This window comes from Clarias gariepinus, chromosome 12, assembly GCF_024256425.1.
Source record: "Clarias gariepinus isolate MV-2021 ecotype Netherlands chromosome 12, CGAR_prim_01v2, whole genome shotgun sequence".
Classification (NCBI taxonomy): Eukaryota; Metazoa; Chordata; class Actinopteri; order Siluriformes; family Clariidae; genus Clarias; species Clarias gariepinus.
In genome coordinates this window covers 29,695,292-29,715,296 of record NC_071111.1, presented here as the reverse complement: position 1 = coordinate 29,715,296, position 20,005 = coordinate 29,695,292, and the positions used below count along the sequence as shown (strand labels likewise).

The window sequence follows — 20,005 nt, the reverse complement described above, 5'->3', positions numbered from 1 at the left end:
AACCTAGATGATGACAAGCAAGCTTATACGGTCATGGGACATCTTAAGTTTTTTCATACCTATTTAAATTTAAATATCACAGTTCTCTAGTCATGTAATGATCTGCTGTGTACGATGTAGTGATAATGCCTTCCTGCCCTTGCAACTGCTAAAGTGTCTCTTGAAGAACCTTTTAGTTTGTCATCCCTGTTCAGTTTAAAAGCCAGCATCTCTGATGGTATGGGGGGCATAAGTGCCTACAGTGTGGGCAGATTGCATGTTTTAAAAGGCATTATAAAGGCTGAAAGGTATATTAAAGTTTAAGACTATGTCTATTTCAGGGAAGGCCTTGTGTATTTTTGCAGTACAATGTAAAAGGACATACTGCAGCTACAGTATTACAACAGTATGGCTTCGTAGTGGAAGGGTCCGGATGCTGAATTGGCCTTTCTGCAGTCCAGATCTTTCACCTTAGAAAACATTTGACGCATCTTTAAACAAAAATATGTCAAAGCGACCACAAACTTTTCAGCAGCTGGAAACAATGGGACAAAATTCCAACACTGAAACTCCAGAAACTCATGAAATCAATGCCGAGACGTCTCCAAACTGTTTAAAGAGGAGATGCTGCACCATGGTAAACATGCTCCTGTCCCAACTTTTTTGAGACCAGCATCTTAAAAATTCATTAAAATTAATGAGCCACAATGAAAAAGGTTGTCTTTTGGAATGGCCCCAATATAAAGCACACCTGTACACAATGAGACCATTACATGGAAAACACAAAATGAGGTGTGTCTATCACCCCAATACAGCCTCCCTATCCCAAAAATGTCTGAAGTAAAACAAACACCGTATGTATGACATCCACTAAGTCTCTCACAATATCCCTAACTTATTGTGAGGTAGTGTGTGTATCTCGAGTGTGTGATCTTGCTTATTATGCTAAATATGTGCATAATCCAGATGATTAAGACCAATCCATGAAATGATATAAGATAAAGAGCTGATCAACAATATAACAGACACCAGCAAAATCTGGCAAATCAAGACACCAAGTTATACAAAATGTCACCCAACCTGACAAAGATATTAAGTATTGACACACACTGCTAAACTATGTTTACTAGGGATCTTATCTTGGAGTTTCTTTGCTCTGGGTTGTCAGAGTCTTTGGGTCAGATGTGTCTACGTGAGAAGCTGCAACACAAAACCTGACTTGATGTGACTGCAATGTGTCTAAACTTATTGTGAAATTTACTAAAACACTGTAACTAATCACACAAACTGTACCTGAGAGACAAACTAAAAGCACTGTGTGTGAGCTACAAAGTTTAAATACAGCAATAAAATGAAAAAAATCTTTAAAATTGGAACTAAATTTAGACATTAATGTTGTTTTTAGACTTTTTTTTTAAATACGCTATAGCTGACAAAAAAGGTAAACCACATTAACGATCATTTTGTTGTTATTTCTGTATTTAAAGCTGGAACAGTGTTTATTCTGTGAGTGAATGTTCTTTCAGTGTCTCTGTCTAGTTGTTATAAACAGGGTCGCCGAAAGCAGCTGTAGACATGACGAGCAGGATTAAAACCATGCAGTTTTCCTCAATAGTTATTTCACTAAGATCCTAAAACAGTTTTGTATTATTTAACATTTTGTCATGAAGTTTATGAATAAACCCACTGACTCAAACACGTTCCTACAGTAACACAGAGCTGAAGGTGAGAACAGGATCAGTAGGTGTGTGTATAAAAGGAGATCACAGTGCACCATCACTACTGTATGTTTAATATACAGATATAATTAAAATAATGTCGTTTTTGATTAGGTGCTAATTTACACCTGGTTTAGAGAGAAGAACAAAATAAAACTGATGAGTGTTAATCTCACACACTTTATTATATGAATATGTAACCAGACACACTTCTGATTTTTACACACTTTTTGTCAGATCCTGTTAAAAATACACTAAAAGCTCAGCACCTCTGATCCTCTGTTTTCATCTCATTCTCCTGTAGAACTTTTATTCTCTGTGAAGTTAAACCTGGAGAAGCTGATAAACTCAATTGTGACACTCAGTTTAATAATTTTAATTACATTGTTAATTAGAATAATCAGGTGATATTAAACCCCCATGTCATTGTGAATAATGGGCTCATTTTACAAACACAACATCTTTAAAGTAAGTCTTAAACCAAGATAAACTTTTGTTGAAGTGTGTGTCATTGTGTCTCTACAGGTTGCAGTGGTGTGGAGTCTCAGATGAAGGCTGTGCTGCTCTGACTTCAGCTCTGAGATCAAACCCCTCACACCTGAGAGTCCTGGATCTGTCCTGTAATAATGTAGGAGACTCAGGAGTAAAGCGTCTCTCTGCTCTTAAGGATGATGAACATTACAAACTACAGACACTGGGGTAAGTAAAAACATCTTTTAATTAATGTTGCAAAAGTATAAGAATGATCTATTAATCAGTCAATAATGAAAGTGATTGTAAATGAACTGGTCTCCTTGTGACACTCTGCTGTCTCTGACTTCATGCTGCTGATTTAGTCTGAACAAGATGATCTCTGCGTTTCCCTGTTTCTGATAAGCAACACACTTTCTTCTCAACTCTTGTGAAAGCAAAATTTTAAATGTTCGTCTTTTATGCCACATATACACTTCGCGGCCAAAGAGAAAGAATTATTCTGAATTTAACTAATCAGTTGGGTAAGAACTCCATTGAATACTTACTGCTAATGTTACTCTGTTTCAGTCGTGTCAAATTACTGTCCTGCATCAAGCAAAGAAAACAACTAAGGACGAGCTGAAACTACTAAAATTGGGTTAAGAACTGTCCAATGCATTATTAAAACCTGAAAGGGTCGTAGTGAACCAACATCTTTGAGAAATAAATGCAGTCAGGAAAATAACTTTGAATGAGTGTGTTGGGAGATCACTTAAACACTTGGTGAAAACACTCACTCATCGTCTTTACAAGGGACCTGGGGCCTATCCCAGGAGATTTAGGGCACGAGGCGGGGGACACCCTGGACAGGATGCCAATCCTTCGCAGGGCTCACACACACACTCACAGACTCAATCACACACTATGGGCAATTTGGGAACACCAGTTAGCCTAATCTGCAGGTCTTTGGACTGTGGGAGGAAACCAGAGTACCTGGAGGAAACCCACCAAGCACGGGGGAACCATGCAAACTCCATGCACACAGACAGAAATTGACCCTGGCTGAGAATCAAACCCGGACCCTGCGAGGCGACAGTGCTAACCACTACACCACCGTGCAGCCCTTAGTGAAAAGAAATTATAAAAACCAATAGTAGAACCCACAGCTATGTTTAATAGTGAAAGCAAGAACATGTTCACACACACAATGTGAGGACAATCCAAGGGATTGGGACTAAACAGCTGTGTAGCCTTAAGAGATCAGGGAGGCTAATCAGAAAAAAAAGGCTTCAGGTTATAATCTGGGTTTCAGGACTCAACTTTTAAAAGAGTGGTTCTGGGAGCATGAAGAATCATTTTTAAACATGAACTAAACACCACATTGTGTATCATAATCAAAGCTAAAGGCACTTAAGCGAAATAATGGATTGTACAAAATAGTGTGTATGATTTTTATAGTCTTTTGTCTATTGAATTTTTCTCAATAGTTTTGTCACTAAGATAAAAAATGGTCTTGTATTATTCAACATTTTGTTATAAATAAAGAATACCTATAAATAAACTCACTGACTCAAATACAGTCAGACAGAAACACAAAGCTGAAGGTGAGAACAGGATCAACAGGTGTGTGTATGAGAGGAGATCACAGTGCAGGTTTACAATTAAAATAATGTACATTAAATATCACAACTGCAAAGAAATCAGTCCAGACTGGTGAGTCAAAAGTAGCTCAAGTTCTCATGAACACTGGCGACCTGGGACCTGCTCCACTTTAAAGTAAGTCTTAAACCAAGATAATCTGTTGATAAAGTATGTGTCATTGTGTCTCTACAGGTTGGAGTGTTGTGGTGTCTCAGATGAAGGCTGTGCTGCTCTGAATTCAGCTCTGAGATCAAAACTCTCAGACCTGAGAGACCTGGATCTGTCAGGGAATAAACTAGAAGACTCAGACGTGAAGTGTCTCTCTGTTCTACTGGAGAATCCTCACTGTAAACTGGAGAGACTGAAGTAAGATTCTATTTTAAGAACATAAATTAGAATTAAAAGTCTGATTATAGTCTGATCTTCTCAATAAAGTGTGTGAATGCTGTTAGATTTTGTTACAAAGACTGTATAGTCCCCACAGCGAGAAGTCAGTCCACACTGGTGAGTCAGAAGTAGCTCTCATGAACACTGGGGACCTGGGACCTGCTCCCAACACACACAGTGCTAATGTACACCTGGTTTAGAGAGGAGGACAAAATAACATGTAAAACTGACGAGTGTTAATCTCACACACCTATTAAATTAGGCAGAATATGTAACCAGACACACTTTAAAATGCACAAAGTCTCAGCACCTCTGATTTTCTGTTTTTATATCATTTTCCTATAGAATTTTTATTTTCGGTAAAGTTAAGTCCGCAGAAGCTGATTAACTTAATAAATGAACATTTGTTGCACTCCATGTGTTTAATAATACAGGAAAAATGTATTTACCAACAAATTATCACCAAGTGTTCTGGCTTAAAACAGACATGAATGTTAATTTTCTTCAAAATAAGTGTCCTATTGTTTTTGTGGTGTATCTTTTAATTCGTGATAGTATTTGGTTTTCATCACGATTCTGACTTTTACTTCTTTGGTTCTGCAATAAAATAAATCTCATTTATTTCTGTAAATCTGTACACAATAGATAAGAGAAACTAAATAAAACTCTCAGTATGATTATTTTGCTTACATTGTTAATTAGAATTGTCAAATGATATTTGGTTATATAATGATATATTAGCCAGGAGTAGCTCAGTGGTTAAGGCATTGGACTACGGTTCGGAAGATCCCAGGTTCAAACCCCACAACCACCAAGTTGCCACTGTTGGGCCCTTGAGCGCGGCCCTTAACCCTCAACTGCTCAAAAATATGAATAAGTCGCTCTGGATAAGAGCGTCTGCCTAAATGTAAATATTAAATCTCCATGTCAATTAATGAGATAATTTTACAAACAAATCATTTTCAAAGTAAGTCTTAAACCAAAATTAAAATCTATTGTTGAAGTGTGTGTCATTGTGTCTCTACAGGTTGTATAATTGTGGTGTCTCAGATGAAGGCTGTGCTGCTCTGAGTTCAGCTCTGAGATCAAACCCCTCACACCTGAGAGACCTGGATCTGTCCTATAATAATGTAGGAGACTCAGGAGTGAAGTGTCTCTCTGCTCTACTGCAGAATCCTCTCTGTAAACTGGAGACACTGAGGTAAGATAAACTATAATCCATTGTTAAAGAAATCAGTCCACACTGGTGAGTCAGAAGTAGCTCTCATGAACACTGGAGACCTGGGACCTGCTCCCAACACACACGCTGCTAATGTACACCTGGTTTAGAGAGGAGGACAAAATAACATGTAAAACTGACGAGTGTTAATCTCACACACCTTATTAAATTAGGCAGAATATGTAACCAGACACACTTTAAAATGCACAAAGTCTCAGCACCTCTGATTTTATGTTTTTATATCATTTTCCTATAGAATTTTTATTTTCGGTAAAGTTAAGTCCGCAGAAGCTGATTAACTTAATAAATGAACATTTGTTGCACTCCATGTGTTTAATAATACAGGAAAAATGTATTTACCAACAAATTATCACCAAGTGTTCTGGCTTAAAACAGACATGAATGTTAATTTTCTTTAAAATAAGTGTCCTATTGTTTTTGTGGTGTATCTTTTAATTCATGATAGTATTTGGTTTTCATCACGATTCTGACTTTTACTTCTTTGATTCTGTAATAAAACAAATCTGTACACAATAGATAAGAGAAACTGAATATAACTCTCAGTATGATTATTTTATTTACATTGTTAATTAAAATAATCAAATGATATTAAATCTCAATGTCAATTATTGAGCTCATTTTACAAACACATCATCTTTAAAGTAAGTCTTAAACCAAGATAAAAATCTGTTGATAAAGTATGTGTCATTGTGTCTCTACAGGTTGTATAATTGTGGTGTCTCAGTTAAAGGCTGTGCTGCTCTGACTTCAGCTCTGAGATCAAACCCCTCACACCTGAGAGACCTGGATCTGTCCTGGAATAATGTTGGAGACTCAGGAGTGAAGCGTCTCTCTGCTCTACTGCAGAATCCTCTCTGTAAACTGGAGACACTGAGGTAAGATAAACTATAATCCATAAAAAATCAGTCACACTGGTGAGTGAAAAGTAGCTCAAATTCTTCTGATCACTGGAGACCTGGGACCTGCTCCCAACATACAGTAATAGGGTTTTAAAAAGCTGCTGATAATTTTTTATATGCTGTTGTATACTTTATAATCTGTTCTCATCGATTGTGTTTTAGTTTTTACTCTTGTAAGACTTTCTGTCCAAATCCCGAGTGGAATCCTGGTGACACAGAGAGGTCAGCTGACCATGTTTAGAGAAAACGCACCATTGTTGCTTATACACATTTTTTTAGTCACCATTTTTTCACCCAGCGCTGTGGAATCTGTGAATCCTTCTGTCTCTTTGCGGTTCTCACCTTTGGGACAGTGTCACAGGACAGCGATTTTTCATCATTGTGCTCCTGGAAGGGGCCGATACAATACTCACACACACACACACACACACACACACACACACACACACACACACACACGCTTATGTTACTAAAGGGGACTGTTACTCTACACTCACCAAGAGGGGACCAGGGTTTTTGCTTATTTTGAAGAAACAAAATTGACATGTAAACATGACATTTTCTTTTAAGGTCTTTTTTTATAATATAACTTAAAATAAGCATTTTTTTCCATAGACCAAACCAAAACACATCTCAATGCATAACAGCAAACTATGAAACCTATTTTATTACATAAGCAGTTTATACAAAGAAAATACTATTAGCAGCTATCATCTGCTAAATCTGAGCATCATGCTGTCAGTTTATTCTCACAATGACTTGATATGTTTCTCCAAGCCTCCTGAAGGATTGGTCAAAGATCACTCACACTGGTTGGTTGACCAGCCCTCACTGGTGACAAAGGGGCACCTTTATATTACCATTATTATGTAAAAAAAAAAAATGAAAATTATTATTGCTGGTCTTTAATAATAATTTCAGCAGGCTACTTTGATAAAGAATATATTTGCTCTTATCTGATATCATTCAAAACCACACTTTACCAGGTGTGTTTCCAGTCTTTTGGAGGGCAGTGTGTATGGTGAGTAGAATATAATATGAATATAAATAAAAAGAACTGCACACATGCAGTACAAGAACACACTGACCGGAGCTACTTCTCCAAGGTTATGTCTATGGCAATTCACACAGGTGTGTGTTACTCTGCAGCAATGACGATCCCACCAGGATATAAAAGTCAAAAAATTATAGCAAGTCTAAATAAACATTATATTCCATGATTGCATTCATGCATTGAGATGTGTTTTGGTGTGGTCTATGGACGTCCCCTCTTGGATTGGTAGATGTCACTCAGAGTTTTACACATGTCCCCACTTGGCATGTGTTTTAAAAAACGTTATTTTCAGGCATGAAAGAGGCTTCATTTTCTCTGGCTATAAACTATTTTCATTTGACTGAGTGTAGTTTAATTATTATTTGTTATTATTTAAAGGCACAGAAAATATCTGTTTTTGTTTATGATTTAAAGGCCATTTACCTATACGGTCATTAGGCCTTTTTAAAAAAAATACATGCCAAGAGGGGACCTGACACTGAGTGACTTCTACCAATCCAAGAGGGAACGTCCTTAGATTGTAATGCAAATGTGTTTGGAGATGCAGAGACTGTTGTTACACATGCTTTCCTCACAATCTGTCTTTATTTCCATGCAACTGTAAGATAAACAAATATTCAGACCATATGGATACAGTGAGGTCAATAAGTATTGTGTGATTTTGCAAGTTCTCTTACTTAGAAATCATGGAGGGTCTACAATTTTCAGCATAGGTGCATTTCCACTGTGAGAGACAGAATCTAAAAAGAGAGGTCAGGAAATCACATTGTATGATTTATTAACAATTTATTTGTGAATTATTGTGTCAAATAAGTATTTGATCACTTGAGTCAAAAAATGTTAATGTTTGGTACAGAAGCCTTTGTTAACAATTACAGAGTTTCAGCTCCCTCCAAAGATTTTCTATTGGATTTAGGTCTGGAGACTGGCTAGGCCACTCCAAAACCCTGATATGCTTCTTACGGAGCCACTTCTTGGTTTTCCTGGCTGTGTGCTTTGGGTCATTGTCATGTTAGAAGACCCAGCCACGACCTACCTTTAATGCTCTGACTGACTAGAGGAGGTTTTTGCCCAATATGTTACAATACATTGCCCCCGTTCATCCTCTCCTTAATACTGTGCAGTCGTCCTGTCCCCTGTGCAGAAAAACACCCCCAGAGCATGATGCTTCCAGCCCCATGCTTCACTGTAGGTATGGTATTATTGGGATGATACTCATCATTCTTCTTCCTCCAAAAAAAGTTCTACTTTGGTCTCATCAGACCACAGGACCTTCTCCCATGACTCCTCTGGATCATCCAGATGGTCCCTGGCAAACTTCAGACGGGCCTGGACATGGGCTGAGTTAAGCAGGGGAACCTTCCGTGCGATGCAGGATTTTAATCCATGACGTCTTAGTGTATTACTGATAGTAGCCTTGGAAACGATGGTCCCAGCTCTCTTCACGGCATTAACCAGCTCCTCCTGTGTAGTTCTGGGCTGATTCTTCACCATTCTTAGCATCATCGATACCCCATAGATCTACTTAGACTTTGGCTGATTGTGGGGTACACAGGTGACTTTATCACAGCTAACGACATTAAACAGGTGCTACTAATTTAGAATCATGAGTAGAGTGTAGCTGGACTATTTAAAAGCAAAATAACTGGTCTTTGAGGGTCAGAAATCTGTCTAATAAGCAAGTGATCAAATACTTATTTGACACAGTAATTTACAAATAAATTGTTAAGAAATCATGCAATGTGATTTCCGTTTTTTTTTTTTTTTTAGATTCTCTCTCTCACAGTGGAAATACACCTATGCTGAAAACTCCATGACCCTCCATGAGAACTTACAAAATCACAGAGTTAAAACACATGCCAAGTGGGGACATGTGTAAAACTCTGAGTGACGTCTACCAATCAAAGAGGGGACGTCCATAGACCAAACTAAAACACATCTCAATGCATGAATGCAATCATGCAATATAATGTTTATTTAGATTTGCTATACCTTTTGGACTTTTATAGCCTGGTGGGATCATATATTTGATTGTATGTAATATATATTACACAGGAACAATATATATATATATATATATATATATATATATATATATATATATATATATATATATATATATACCGGAATTCCAAAAAAATGGGATTTTAATCGTGAATAAAAACTGAATGCAATGATGTGGAGGTGCCAACTTCTAATATTTTATTCAGAATAGAACATAAATCACGGAACAAAAGTTTAAACTGAGAAAATGTATCATTTTAAGGGAAAAATATGTTGATTCAAAATTTCATAGTGTCAACAAATCCCAAAAAAGTTGGGACAAGTAGCAATAAGAGGCTGGAAAAAGTAAATTTGAGCATAACGAGGAGCTGGAAGACCAATTAACACTAATTAGGTCAATTGGCAACATGATTGGGTATAAAAAGAGCTTCTCAGAGTGGCAGTGTCTCTCAGAAGCCAAGATGGGTAGAGGATTACCAATTCCCACAATGTTGCGCAGAAAGATAGTGGAGCAATATCAGAAAGGTGTTACCCAGCAAAAAATTGCAAAGACTTTCTGTTCTCAAAGAACATCCGAAGATTCAGAGAATCTGGAACAATCTCTGTGCGTAAGGGTCAAGGGCGTATAACCATACTGGATGCCCGTGATCTCCGAGCCCTTAAACGACACTGCACCATAAACAGGAATGCTTCTGTAAAGGAAATCACAGAATGGGCTCAGGAATACCTCCAGAAACCATTGTCAGTGAACACAATCCACCGTGCCATCCGCCGTTGCCAGCTAAAATTCTACAGTGCAAAGAAGAAGCCATTTCTAAGCAAGATCCACAAGCTCAGGCGTTTTTCACTGGGCCAGGGATCATTTAAAATGGAGTGTGGCAAAATGGAAGACTGTTCTGTGGTCAGACGAGTCACGATTCGAAGTTCTTTTTGGAAACCTGGGACGCCATGTCATCCAGACCAAAGAGGACAAGGACAACCTAAGTTGTTATCAACGCTCAGTTCAGAAGCCTGCATCTCTGATGGTATGGGGTTGCATGAATGCGTGTTGGATGGGCAGCTTGCATGTCTGGAAAGGCACCATCAATGCAGAAAAATATATTCAGGTTCTAGAACAACATATGCTCCCATCCAGACGTCATCTCTTTCAGGGAAGACCCTGCATTTTTCAACAAGATAATGCCAGACCAAATTCTGCATCAATCACGACATCATGGCTGCGTAGGAGAAGGATCCGGGTACTGAAATGGCCAGTCTGCAGTCCAGATCTTTCACCTATAGAGAACATTTGGCGCATCATAAAGAGGAAGGTGCGACAAAGAAGGCCCAAGACGATTGAACAGTTAGAGGCCTGTATTAGACAAGAATGGAAGAGCATTCCTATTTCTAAACTTGAGAAACTGGTCTCCTCGGTCCCCAGACGTCTGTTGAGTGTTGTAAGAAGAAGCGGAGATGCCACACAGAGGTGAAAATGGCCTTGTCCCAACTTTTTTTGGGATTTATTGACACCATGAAATTTTGAATCAACATATTTTTCCCTTAAAATGATACATTTTCTCAGTTTAAACTTTTGTTCCGTGATTTATGTTCTATTCTGAATAAAATATTAGAAGTTGCCACCTCCACATCATTGCATTCAGTTTTTATTCACGATTTGTATAGTGTCCCAACTTTTTTGGAGTCCGGTTTGTGTGTATATATATATATAATTTTATTTATCTTTTTAAACACATGCCATAACTCTGAGTGACGTCTACCAATCCGAGAGGGGACGTCCATAGACCAAACCAAAACACATCTGAACATTTATACATTACCAATTTGGCACAAATGTTCAGACAGTATGGCTAAATGGCCATTCAATAAAAAAATTAATAACCTGCTAAAAGATACTTTCTGGGTTTGAAAATAAAACTAAAACACATGTGCTGAGGAAATGACTCATAAAATTTACATTATTATTTGCTTTATTTAACATTTATTTACCAATGTATGTGGTCATGAAATCAGAAAATTATTAGATACCAAAAAGTTGCCATTCAAGAAGCCTGTCATTTTTTTTCTTTATAAAAAAATATGTTTGTTAAAAATCTAAATCAAACATTAAATTAAAAAACAAAAACTATTGTATATTACTGTAACTCAGTGAATGTAGATGTGTATTGAGACATGAGTGTGTCTGAAAGAGACCCGATCCCCCAGTGTTCATTTACATCTCTATACAGACAGGCTTAAGTCAAGAGACTTTGAGATGCCTTAACATACACACACTTTCCCATACTGTACACTAGATGAAAAGCTAGATTTTCATGCCTGTGGAATTCCTAAATCACTGGTTGTTTTAGACAATTCATGGGCTGGGAAGTTCATGTTCACGGCACGTAAACTGTAGAAAACTGAGCACTGTCTGGGTGAAGGGGAGGTGAGGGAGGTGTTAAACAGCACCATTGAACTAAAGATATGAATGCACATTTAAAGAAAAGAAACACTTCAAAGTGGCATTTTAAGTCATATAAGAGCTTTAATTAAAATAGCCAAAAAAATTTAAAAAAACAACAACAACAGTACAAAGCAAATTCTAATACAAAACAATCAAGGGGTCTTTTTCAGATACAACAGTTTGTACACAAAGCTAAACATGAAGTTCTGCTCTTGGGGACTCTTTCTCATCAGATATATAAGAGATAATGATGTCCCTCCAGATGTCAACCTAATCTATAGCCAAATTAACAGGAGTGACTATCACTGAATTGTCCTGTAACAAACACAGACTTTAGCTTTTAGTTTTTGCTGTAATAACAGTGTGTGCGAGGAGAATTCATACAACTTGCAGTTAAATTCAACAGAAGTTACCTTCAGCGTTGAGGCTTAGTGTTCAGTAATCTTCATCCTGGTCAGCCTGCAAGCACAGAAAACGTTACTACAAGCTTCTACATTTTGTAAGTTAATTTGTTCTTGTTAACTTCGAAGTTAACTTTAAGTTATATTTCACTGACTACAAATGTAAAATTCAGAGCAAGATATTTTAGATAATATGCAAATTCATTTGTTTGCTGTACATTCTCATCTAAATCACTGAAGCTAGCCTGTATAGCCTACGTAATTCAGTATTTAGTTGAATCTTTTAATTCATAATAACAGAAACAATCCTCTTCACGCTGACATCTACAAAAAAATTAAAACAACTTTAACTAACAGCCATGTCATTTAGAAAAAAATAGTGTTAAAACAATAGAAACAAACCTGCTTTGCAGATGAATTAATAACCTGAGAGTCTGATGAAGCACGTTCACATCACATAACAGCCGAATAGAAATAAAAAAAAAAACATACAGTAGTGTTTAAAATAATAGCAGTTCAACATCAGTAACCAGATCAATAATTGTTTTTGGGAGAAATTATATTTCTTAATGGTAAATATTTTACTTGTAGGTGTAGTGGAGTAATAGAAAACCATCAGACCCAACAGTCATAATTGGATTCAAGATTCAAGATTCAAAAAACTTTATTAATCCCAGAAGGAAATTTCTTAAATTGCTTAAAAGGATGCACCTGATTTTGTGGAATTTAATTATAAATTGAAACGGGGCGTGTTCAAAATAATAGCAGTGCGGAGTTCAATTACAGAGGTAAATTATTCTGTGGAAAACAGGCGTCAAACAAGCTCCCCCTATTTAAGGACAAATGCAGAAAAGGTTGTCCTGTGCATTTCCCTCTGAACATCAGAGTAAAACGGGTCGTCCAGACATTGTTCAGAACAACAGCGTACTTTGATTTAAAAGTTGATTAGAGATGATAAAAAAAACATACAAAGAAGTGCAGAAAATTATAGACTGCTCTGCTAAAATGATATTAAATGCTTTAAAATGGGAGACCAAAACCAGAAAGATGTGGAAGAAAACGGGAAATTACCATTCAAATGGATCGAAGAATAACAAAATTGGCAAAGACTCAGCCAATGATCAGTTCCAGCATGGTCAAAGAACACCTAAAGTTACCTGGGAGTGCTGTTACTATTAGAAGACGGCTATGTGAAGCCAAGCTATCAGCAAGAAGCCCCACAAAGTCCCATTGTTGGAAAAAAGACATGTGCTGAAGAGGTTACAGTTCGCCAAAGAACACATTGACTGGCCTAAAGAGAAATGGCGCAACATTTTGTGGACTGATGAAAGCAAGATTGTTCTTTTTGGGTCTAAAGGCCGCAGACAGTTTGTCAGGCCCCCAAACACTAAATTCAAGCCACAGTACACTGTGAAGACAGTGAAGCATGGAGGGACAAGCATCATGATATGGAGATGCTTCTCATACTATGGTGTTGGGCCTACAGTATTTATCACATTTTAGGGATCATGGATCAATTTGAGTCCATCAGAATACTTAGATGTCACGTTGCCTTACGCCGAAGAAGAAATGCCCTTGAAATGGGTGTTTCAACAAGACAATGACCCCAAACACACCAGTAAGCAAGCAGCATTTAGGTAGACCTTTCTAATCTACTCTTGGTAGATTGACGTTATGGAGTGTCCAGCCCAATCCCCAGACCCTAATCCAATAGAAAAGTTGTGGCCTGACATTAAAATTGCTGTTTCTGAGGCAAAACCAAGAAATGCAGAGGAATTGTGGCCTGTAGTACAATTGTCACAGATGTGAAGCAGTTCTCAGACAGCATGGATATACAACTAAATATTAGTTCAGAGATGCACAAGAAAGATTAAACTTTAAGCATTTTTGTTTAAATGGTAAATTCATCACTTTGTAAAGATATATGATGATACTGCTATATTTTTTGAACAGACTAATATTTGTTTTTCTTCACTTTCTGTAACTTAATACATTTAGCACATTTTTCTTCATGTTGTGATTCAGAAGAGAAGGTGCAGGGAGTCCAATGCTTTTATGTGATTTAAATTAAAAGTTATTATATGGATATGAAGCTTTACTCACTTTTTTCAATACACTGCTATTATTTTGAACACAACTGTAGATAAACACTCACACAATTGACAGAAATATCAGCTTGGTCAGTAAGCGCCCTGGCTAGCAACAACACATTTCCATACGAAGGGGTCACGGGTAAGGGGAACCACAGAGGTGTCAACAGCAAAGCCAAATCCACATCAGCTCTGCACTATTTCTAACAGCTGAATTACTGAAACCTCTACAACAATTTACTGGGCAGGATTTTTATGCAGTATTAGAACATCAGCAGTTTTAACATATAATATAATTTACTGTATTATAATTATTCTCTGACCTCCATAAACTCACGTCAAAAAGTTCTAAAACTCAACAGGTTTTACAATAGTTTAGTAACTTCCGAGTACAAATCTTAATGTTTAAGCATAATGATATTCTGTGGAATTGTGTGCTTATAATTTTATAGCAACAGTTTGGACAGGAGCCTTTTGTGTTTTCACGTGACAAGAAAAAGTACAACACATGATTTATTAAGTCAGTGTGGAAGAACCTGGTCTGCATGAAGAGTCCTGATCCAGATCAACATCTCAGTGTCACTTTAAGATGCCAAAGATGGATGTTGTTGTTGGTCTTTCGCTGCTCCCGGCAAGGGGTCGCCACAGCGGAATACACCGTCCGCACAACAACTTGGCACAGGTTTTACGCCGGATGCCCTTCCTGATGCAACCCTGCCGTTTTATCCGGGCTTGGGATCGGCACTCATGTCATTAAAAATCGGTATCTATCCCTGTTGCCACAGTTTAGGAAGTCATAAATGTTTGATGATAAGATTTTAGCTCAATGGCTGCATTTAAAGTCACAACATTGTGATTAAGCAGTCAGATTTGAAGAACTAGTTTATAGTTCTTGTGAAGTTTAGGCTGACAATCAGTGTTTGCTGCTTGTAAAGCAGTGTCATTTGTCTATCTATCATCTGAGTTTAGGAATTGCTATTAGGTAAGATTGGGTTAAGGTGTATTGACATGCTGAAGACTTTTTTTTTTTTTTATTCAAATGTTGTGCCAGTATAAAGTAAACATGCTGACTTATGAACACAGAGTTACTCTGCAAATCCAGGGCATGCCTTGCATTACAGCTAGTAGACTGTAGACAATAATTTTGACAACAGGGAAATTTGAAGCACAAGACATTCCAATAAAAAATGGTAATAGTAGTTGGTCTTCCCCTCCTCCACTATAATTTGTGTCTGAAAGAGTCTTCATCCCCTAAAGTTCATTTACATCTTAATGCAAACAGGCTTAAGTCAAGAGACTCTTGACTCTGAGACGCTTCAACATACACAACACACACTTCCCCATACTGCAGAACATCACAAACCAGCCCAGTATCTCAGTTTTGTGTCTTTGAATATCTATAAACTTCACAAGCTAGAGTAATTATGTGAATTCCCTCTTGGTGTCTGCATATATAAATCTATTTATACTCGGTTTGCAATGGACTTTAAAACATTATTTTAGTTCAGATGACTGATCCCCTGTTGACTTGTGAGAAACGACATGTGTTTGATTAATTTATTTCTACACTACAAAACTTTTCATCGGTTTTATTTATTTTTTGCTTTTTTCCAGCAGCTTTCTTGTCATTTTTTGTGTTTTACTTCTATTCACCAAGAAAATTTGAGAATTTGTCCAGATGAATTTATTATTCTTTGCGAATAGAAGTAAAACACAAAAAATTACAAGAAAACTGCTGGAAAAAAGCAAAAAATAAATAAAACCGATGAAAAGTTTTGTAGTGTATAAAAAAATAATAACAGTTTTGTATTAGAAAAGTTTTGTAGTGGAGTAAGAAAATGTAAAGTACAAGAAATAACAAATTAATCAAACACATGTCGTTTCTCACAAGTCAACAGGGGACCAGTCATCTGAACTAAAATAATGTTTTAAAGTCCATTTTTGTAAAACTTACATTGGTAATAATTTACTTAAGCTTATATTGTAAAATTTATTTTTATTACTTAACTACTAAAATTTTAATTTGAATAAACTTTTTGAATGTATATAGTAAGTGTAAAACAGTATTTAGCATTAGAGTTAAATAATAATACTAATGAATCATACATTTCACCTCGCTGTAATCAGGTCATACTGAGAGTCTGAGTAAAGTTGTGCTATAAAAAGTTTGTTTTTAGAGGAGTAGAGAAATGTAAAAGACTGGCTTCTCCTCTGGAGTGTCAGTGTCTCAGAGGCTCTTAGGGCCATTCAGAGACATTAGAAGTGTGTGAATGACGTGTGTGAAACAGCCCTTGCAGTACCTGCTCTGGTTCATGGTGGCGCTGCTAAGAATGACCTTAAACATACACACACACACAGGTCCCCTCTTGGTCAAAATTAAAAAACTTCACCAAAGGCATTTTCACTTGATTTTAGCTTGATTTAAGGCATAACAAACAGGGGACCTGAAAAATGTCCCCACTTGGGTCCCCGGTCCCCTGTTCGTGAGTGTGTAACGACACCAAGGTCCCCTCTTAGATAGATAGGTACACACACACACACTCACACACACCCTGTGAGCAGCAGTGGGAACACACTTCTGTCCCCCGAGGTCAGTCCATGTGCTGCTTGTACACAGTCACAGGTGCAGACAGAGACTTATCGTGTGTCCATCCACTTTAAACATCAGCTGGAGCAAAAAACAATCTTTAAAACACACACATTCTCTGTCTGAGTCAGTGTTGTTCTGAGGAAAAGCTAAACTCCTCCCACTTTCCAGAACATTCTGTAGAGCGCAACATCTTCCAAACGCTCAGAAAACTCAATCTGTTTGTGTGTGTGTGTGTGTGAGTGTGTGTGCGTGTCTGTGCGTGTGTGTGTGTTAGGGGCGTGGTCATTATCACATAAAGATTGTACCTCTCCTTGGATTCATACAGATTAAATAAACTGAATATTTATTTCTGACTGAAGTTTAATTTAAAATTAGACACTTTTAAGTGAATCTTTCTATAGATATATTTCTTGTGTGTGTGTGTGTGTGTGTGTGTGTGTGTGTGTATTGGTGGAGACTGAGACGACTGAAAGCGAACCCTGTTTATTTTATTTTTACAAAAGCACAAGGTTTAGTGGATATTGTAAGTGACATCAATAAAAGTCGACCCTTTACAGATTTAAATGATGTACTAAACTTATTTATACAATCAAAAATAATGGATTGTTTTTATGGTTCCCAGAAAGAAATGCAAGTGGAAGCCCTGCTGTCTGATAACAGAAATCTTTTACTAAATCATAATAAACCCCTTTTTCACTAGTCGGCCCTAATGTTAGTCCCTTTTATTTTTTCCCAGAATCAGTTGTGGTTCAGTTGGAGTGAACGGTGTGTCGGCTCTGGTGTCACTGTTCAGCTCAGAATCCTCAGGACTGAGAGAAGTGCATCTGACCCTGGAAACACTCGATCTGTCCAGGAATAAAGTGGAAGACTCAGTAGTGAAGGATCTCTCTGTTGTACTGGCGAATCCTCACTTTAAAGTGGAGAATCTGAGGTAAGATCATCTCTCTGAGAGTCACATGACCTGCTCCTCAGTAACACACATTCTCTAACAGTGAGACTGAAGCAGAGGTTTTAGGTTCAACATCACTCACACCCAGATTTCCCCCATGGGCCAGTTGACGCTGCTTACTATTTGATTTTTTTGGAGAAAATGTTCAGAACAATCCTCTTGCTCGCCTTCCCACTTTATTTAGGACAGTTTCACATATTGCTCATTTGCACACTTCTGGACAAATAGGTTTTATATTTATATTATTGTATTTTTAAATATTTTGTTCTACTTGTCTTATAGTTAAGCTATTTATTTATTTTTTGCTTCTTTTCTATTTCTCTTTCTTATTTCTTATTAATTGGTTGTTTTTTTTAAGGTCACAGGCGGTTATATAAGCATTTCACTGCATATCGTACTGTGTATGTGACAAATAAAATTTTAATTTGCATTTAATAACCTTAAAAATAGCTTTGGACATTTTAGCTATGAGGTGTTTTGGGACTAAACTGTTTCGATCATCTAACATAGCAGGAATGATTTATTGTTGTATCTGGTATCACCCAAATATGCGTTGGTTCTCTTCTAAGTCTGGTTCCTCTCAGTGGTTTCTTCCTCATGCCATCTCGGGGAGCTTTGTCCTCACCATAGTCACCTCCATCTTGCTCTTTATTGACCAAATGTATAAATTGGAGCAAAAAGCTGTAAAAAATGCTACTGTATATCCTTTTCTAAAGTAAAAGATTTTAAAAGGATCTTAAAAACAAATTTTAAAAACACTTCTTTAAAGTAAATCCTAAGCCAATATAAACATCTGTTGATAAAGAGTGTGTCATTGTGTTTCTCTACAGGTTGTTTGATTGTTTGGTATCAAGTGAAGGCTGTGCTGCTCTGATTTCATCTCTATTTACAAAAATGCTTGGCTAAATAAATACGTTTTTAGCCTAGACTTAAACACTAAATCTGTTTTGAACGTTAATTGGAAGGCTATTCCATAACTTTGTAAGAAAAAGCTCTGCCCTCTGCTGTAGTTTTTATAACACGTGGTACTACAGTAACAAGAAGCCTTTGATTAAAGTAAGCGTGGCGTATCGTAAGACACTAGCAGTTCACTCAGATACTGTGGCGCGAGACCATTTAATTCAGAGTACGGCCCTGGAGGTCTGTAAATGATAATTAGTGGGATCGACTAAGCAGACTTCATGTTTGTAGCTACAGTTTTCATGTAACTATAGAGAACTTGTGTCTGCGCTTTTGTATGATAGTCAGATTATCATTGTGAATAACTGTGACGCCTCCTCCTCTACCAGTTAGCCGAGGCTGGTGTATGTAGCTGTATCCAGGAGGACTAGCTTCATTTAGAGCTACATACTCGTCCTGTTTAATCCAGGTTTCTGTTAAACAGAGTAAATCAAACTCCTGATCTGTGATAGTTTCATTAACAATAACTGCTTTAGATGTGAGAGATCTAATATTAAACAGTCCTAGCTTCAGATCAGAGATGCCGTCTGTGTATTCAGTATGATCTGAATTTGTGGTATCTATGTTAATTAAATTACTAAAACAGACTTTCTGGGTCTTTCTAAAGTTTTGCTTAGCTCGGGGAACAGACACAGTATGTTTAATATGGTGAACCCTGAGTAACGACTATCAGACGGTTGGTTTACCCTGTCTGTCTGCTCCCTGGCCTGGGCTCTGGATTGTCACCGATTTAACTGGGCCTCTTCTGAGACTATGAGCTATACTACAGGAAATGAGAGCAGCACCTTCCCGAGTGGGATGGACACCGTCCCGCCCTAACAGGCCAGCTTTACCCTTAAAGGTCTTCCAATTGTCTATAAAGCCCACATTATTTTCGGAGCACCACCTGGACATCCAGCGGTTCAGCGACTATAACCTGCTGTAAGCTGTCACCACATAACATTGGTATGGGGCCAGAGACATCGGACATCAGACATCACCTCCGCTAATTTAAACACCTTTGAAAAGTTTCCTTTGAAAAGCTCTTACTAACCTCTGATTGATGAAGGTGTATATCAGTAGCTCCTGAATGTATCACTATCTTAGAGAACCTATGCTGTCCTAGAGCCCTAAGATTACCTGCTATATTCGGTGCTTTGGCTCCTGGTGTTGGGTAATTAAATTTAATAATTTAATTACCTAACACCTAACCACTACTGC

The 20,005-nt window shown here is 37.4% G+C and overlaps 1 protein-coding gene across 1 annotated transcript in view; it reads left to right on the top strand.

The window, feature by feature from the left end:
• The window catches only part of LOC128534132 (protein NLRC3-like), a 61,416-nt gene that overhangs the window by 30,327 nt on the left and 11,084 nt on the right, over nt 1-20,005 (top strand). The window contains exons 9-13 of the mRNA XM_053508430.1: nt 2,223-2,396; nt 3,984-4,157; nt 5,218-5,379; nt 6,120-6,293; nt 17,633-17,827. Coding sequence (XP_053364405.1) covers nt 2,223-2,396; nt 3,984-4,157; nt 5,218-5,379; nt 6,120-6,293; nt 17,633-17,827 — 879 coding nt within the window. The remainder of the gene's footprint in view (nt 1-2,222; nt 2,397-3,983; nt 4,158-5,217; nt 5,380-6,119; nt 6,294-17,632; nt 17,828-20,005) is intronic.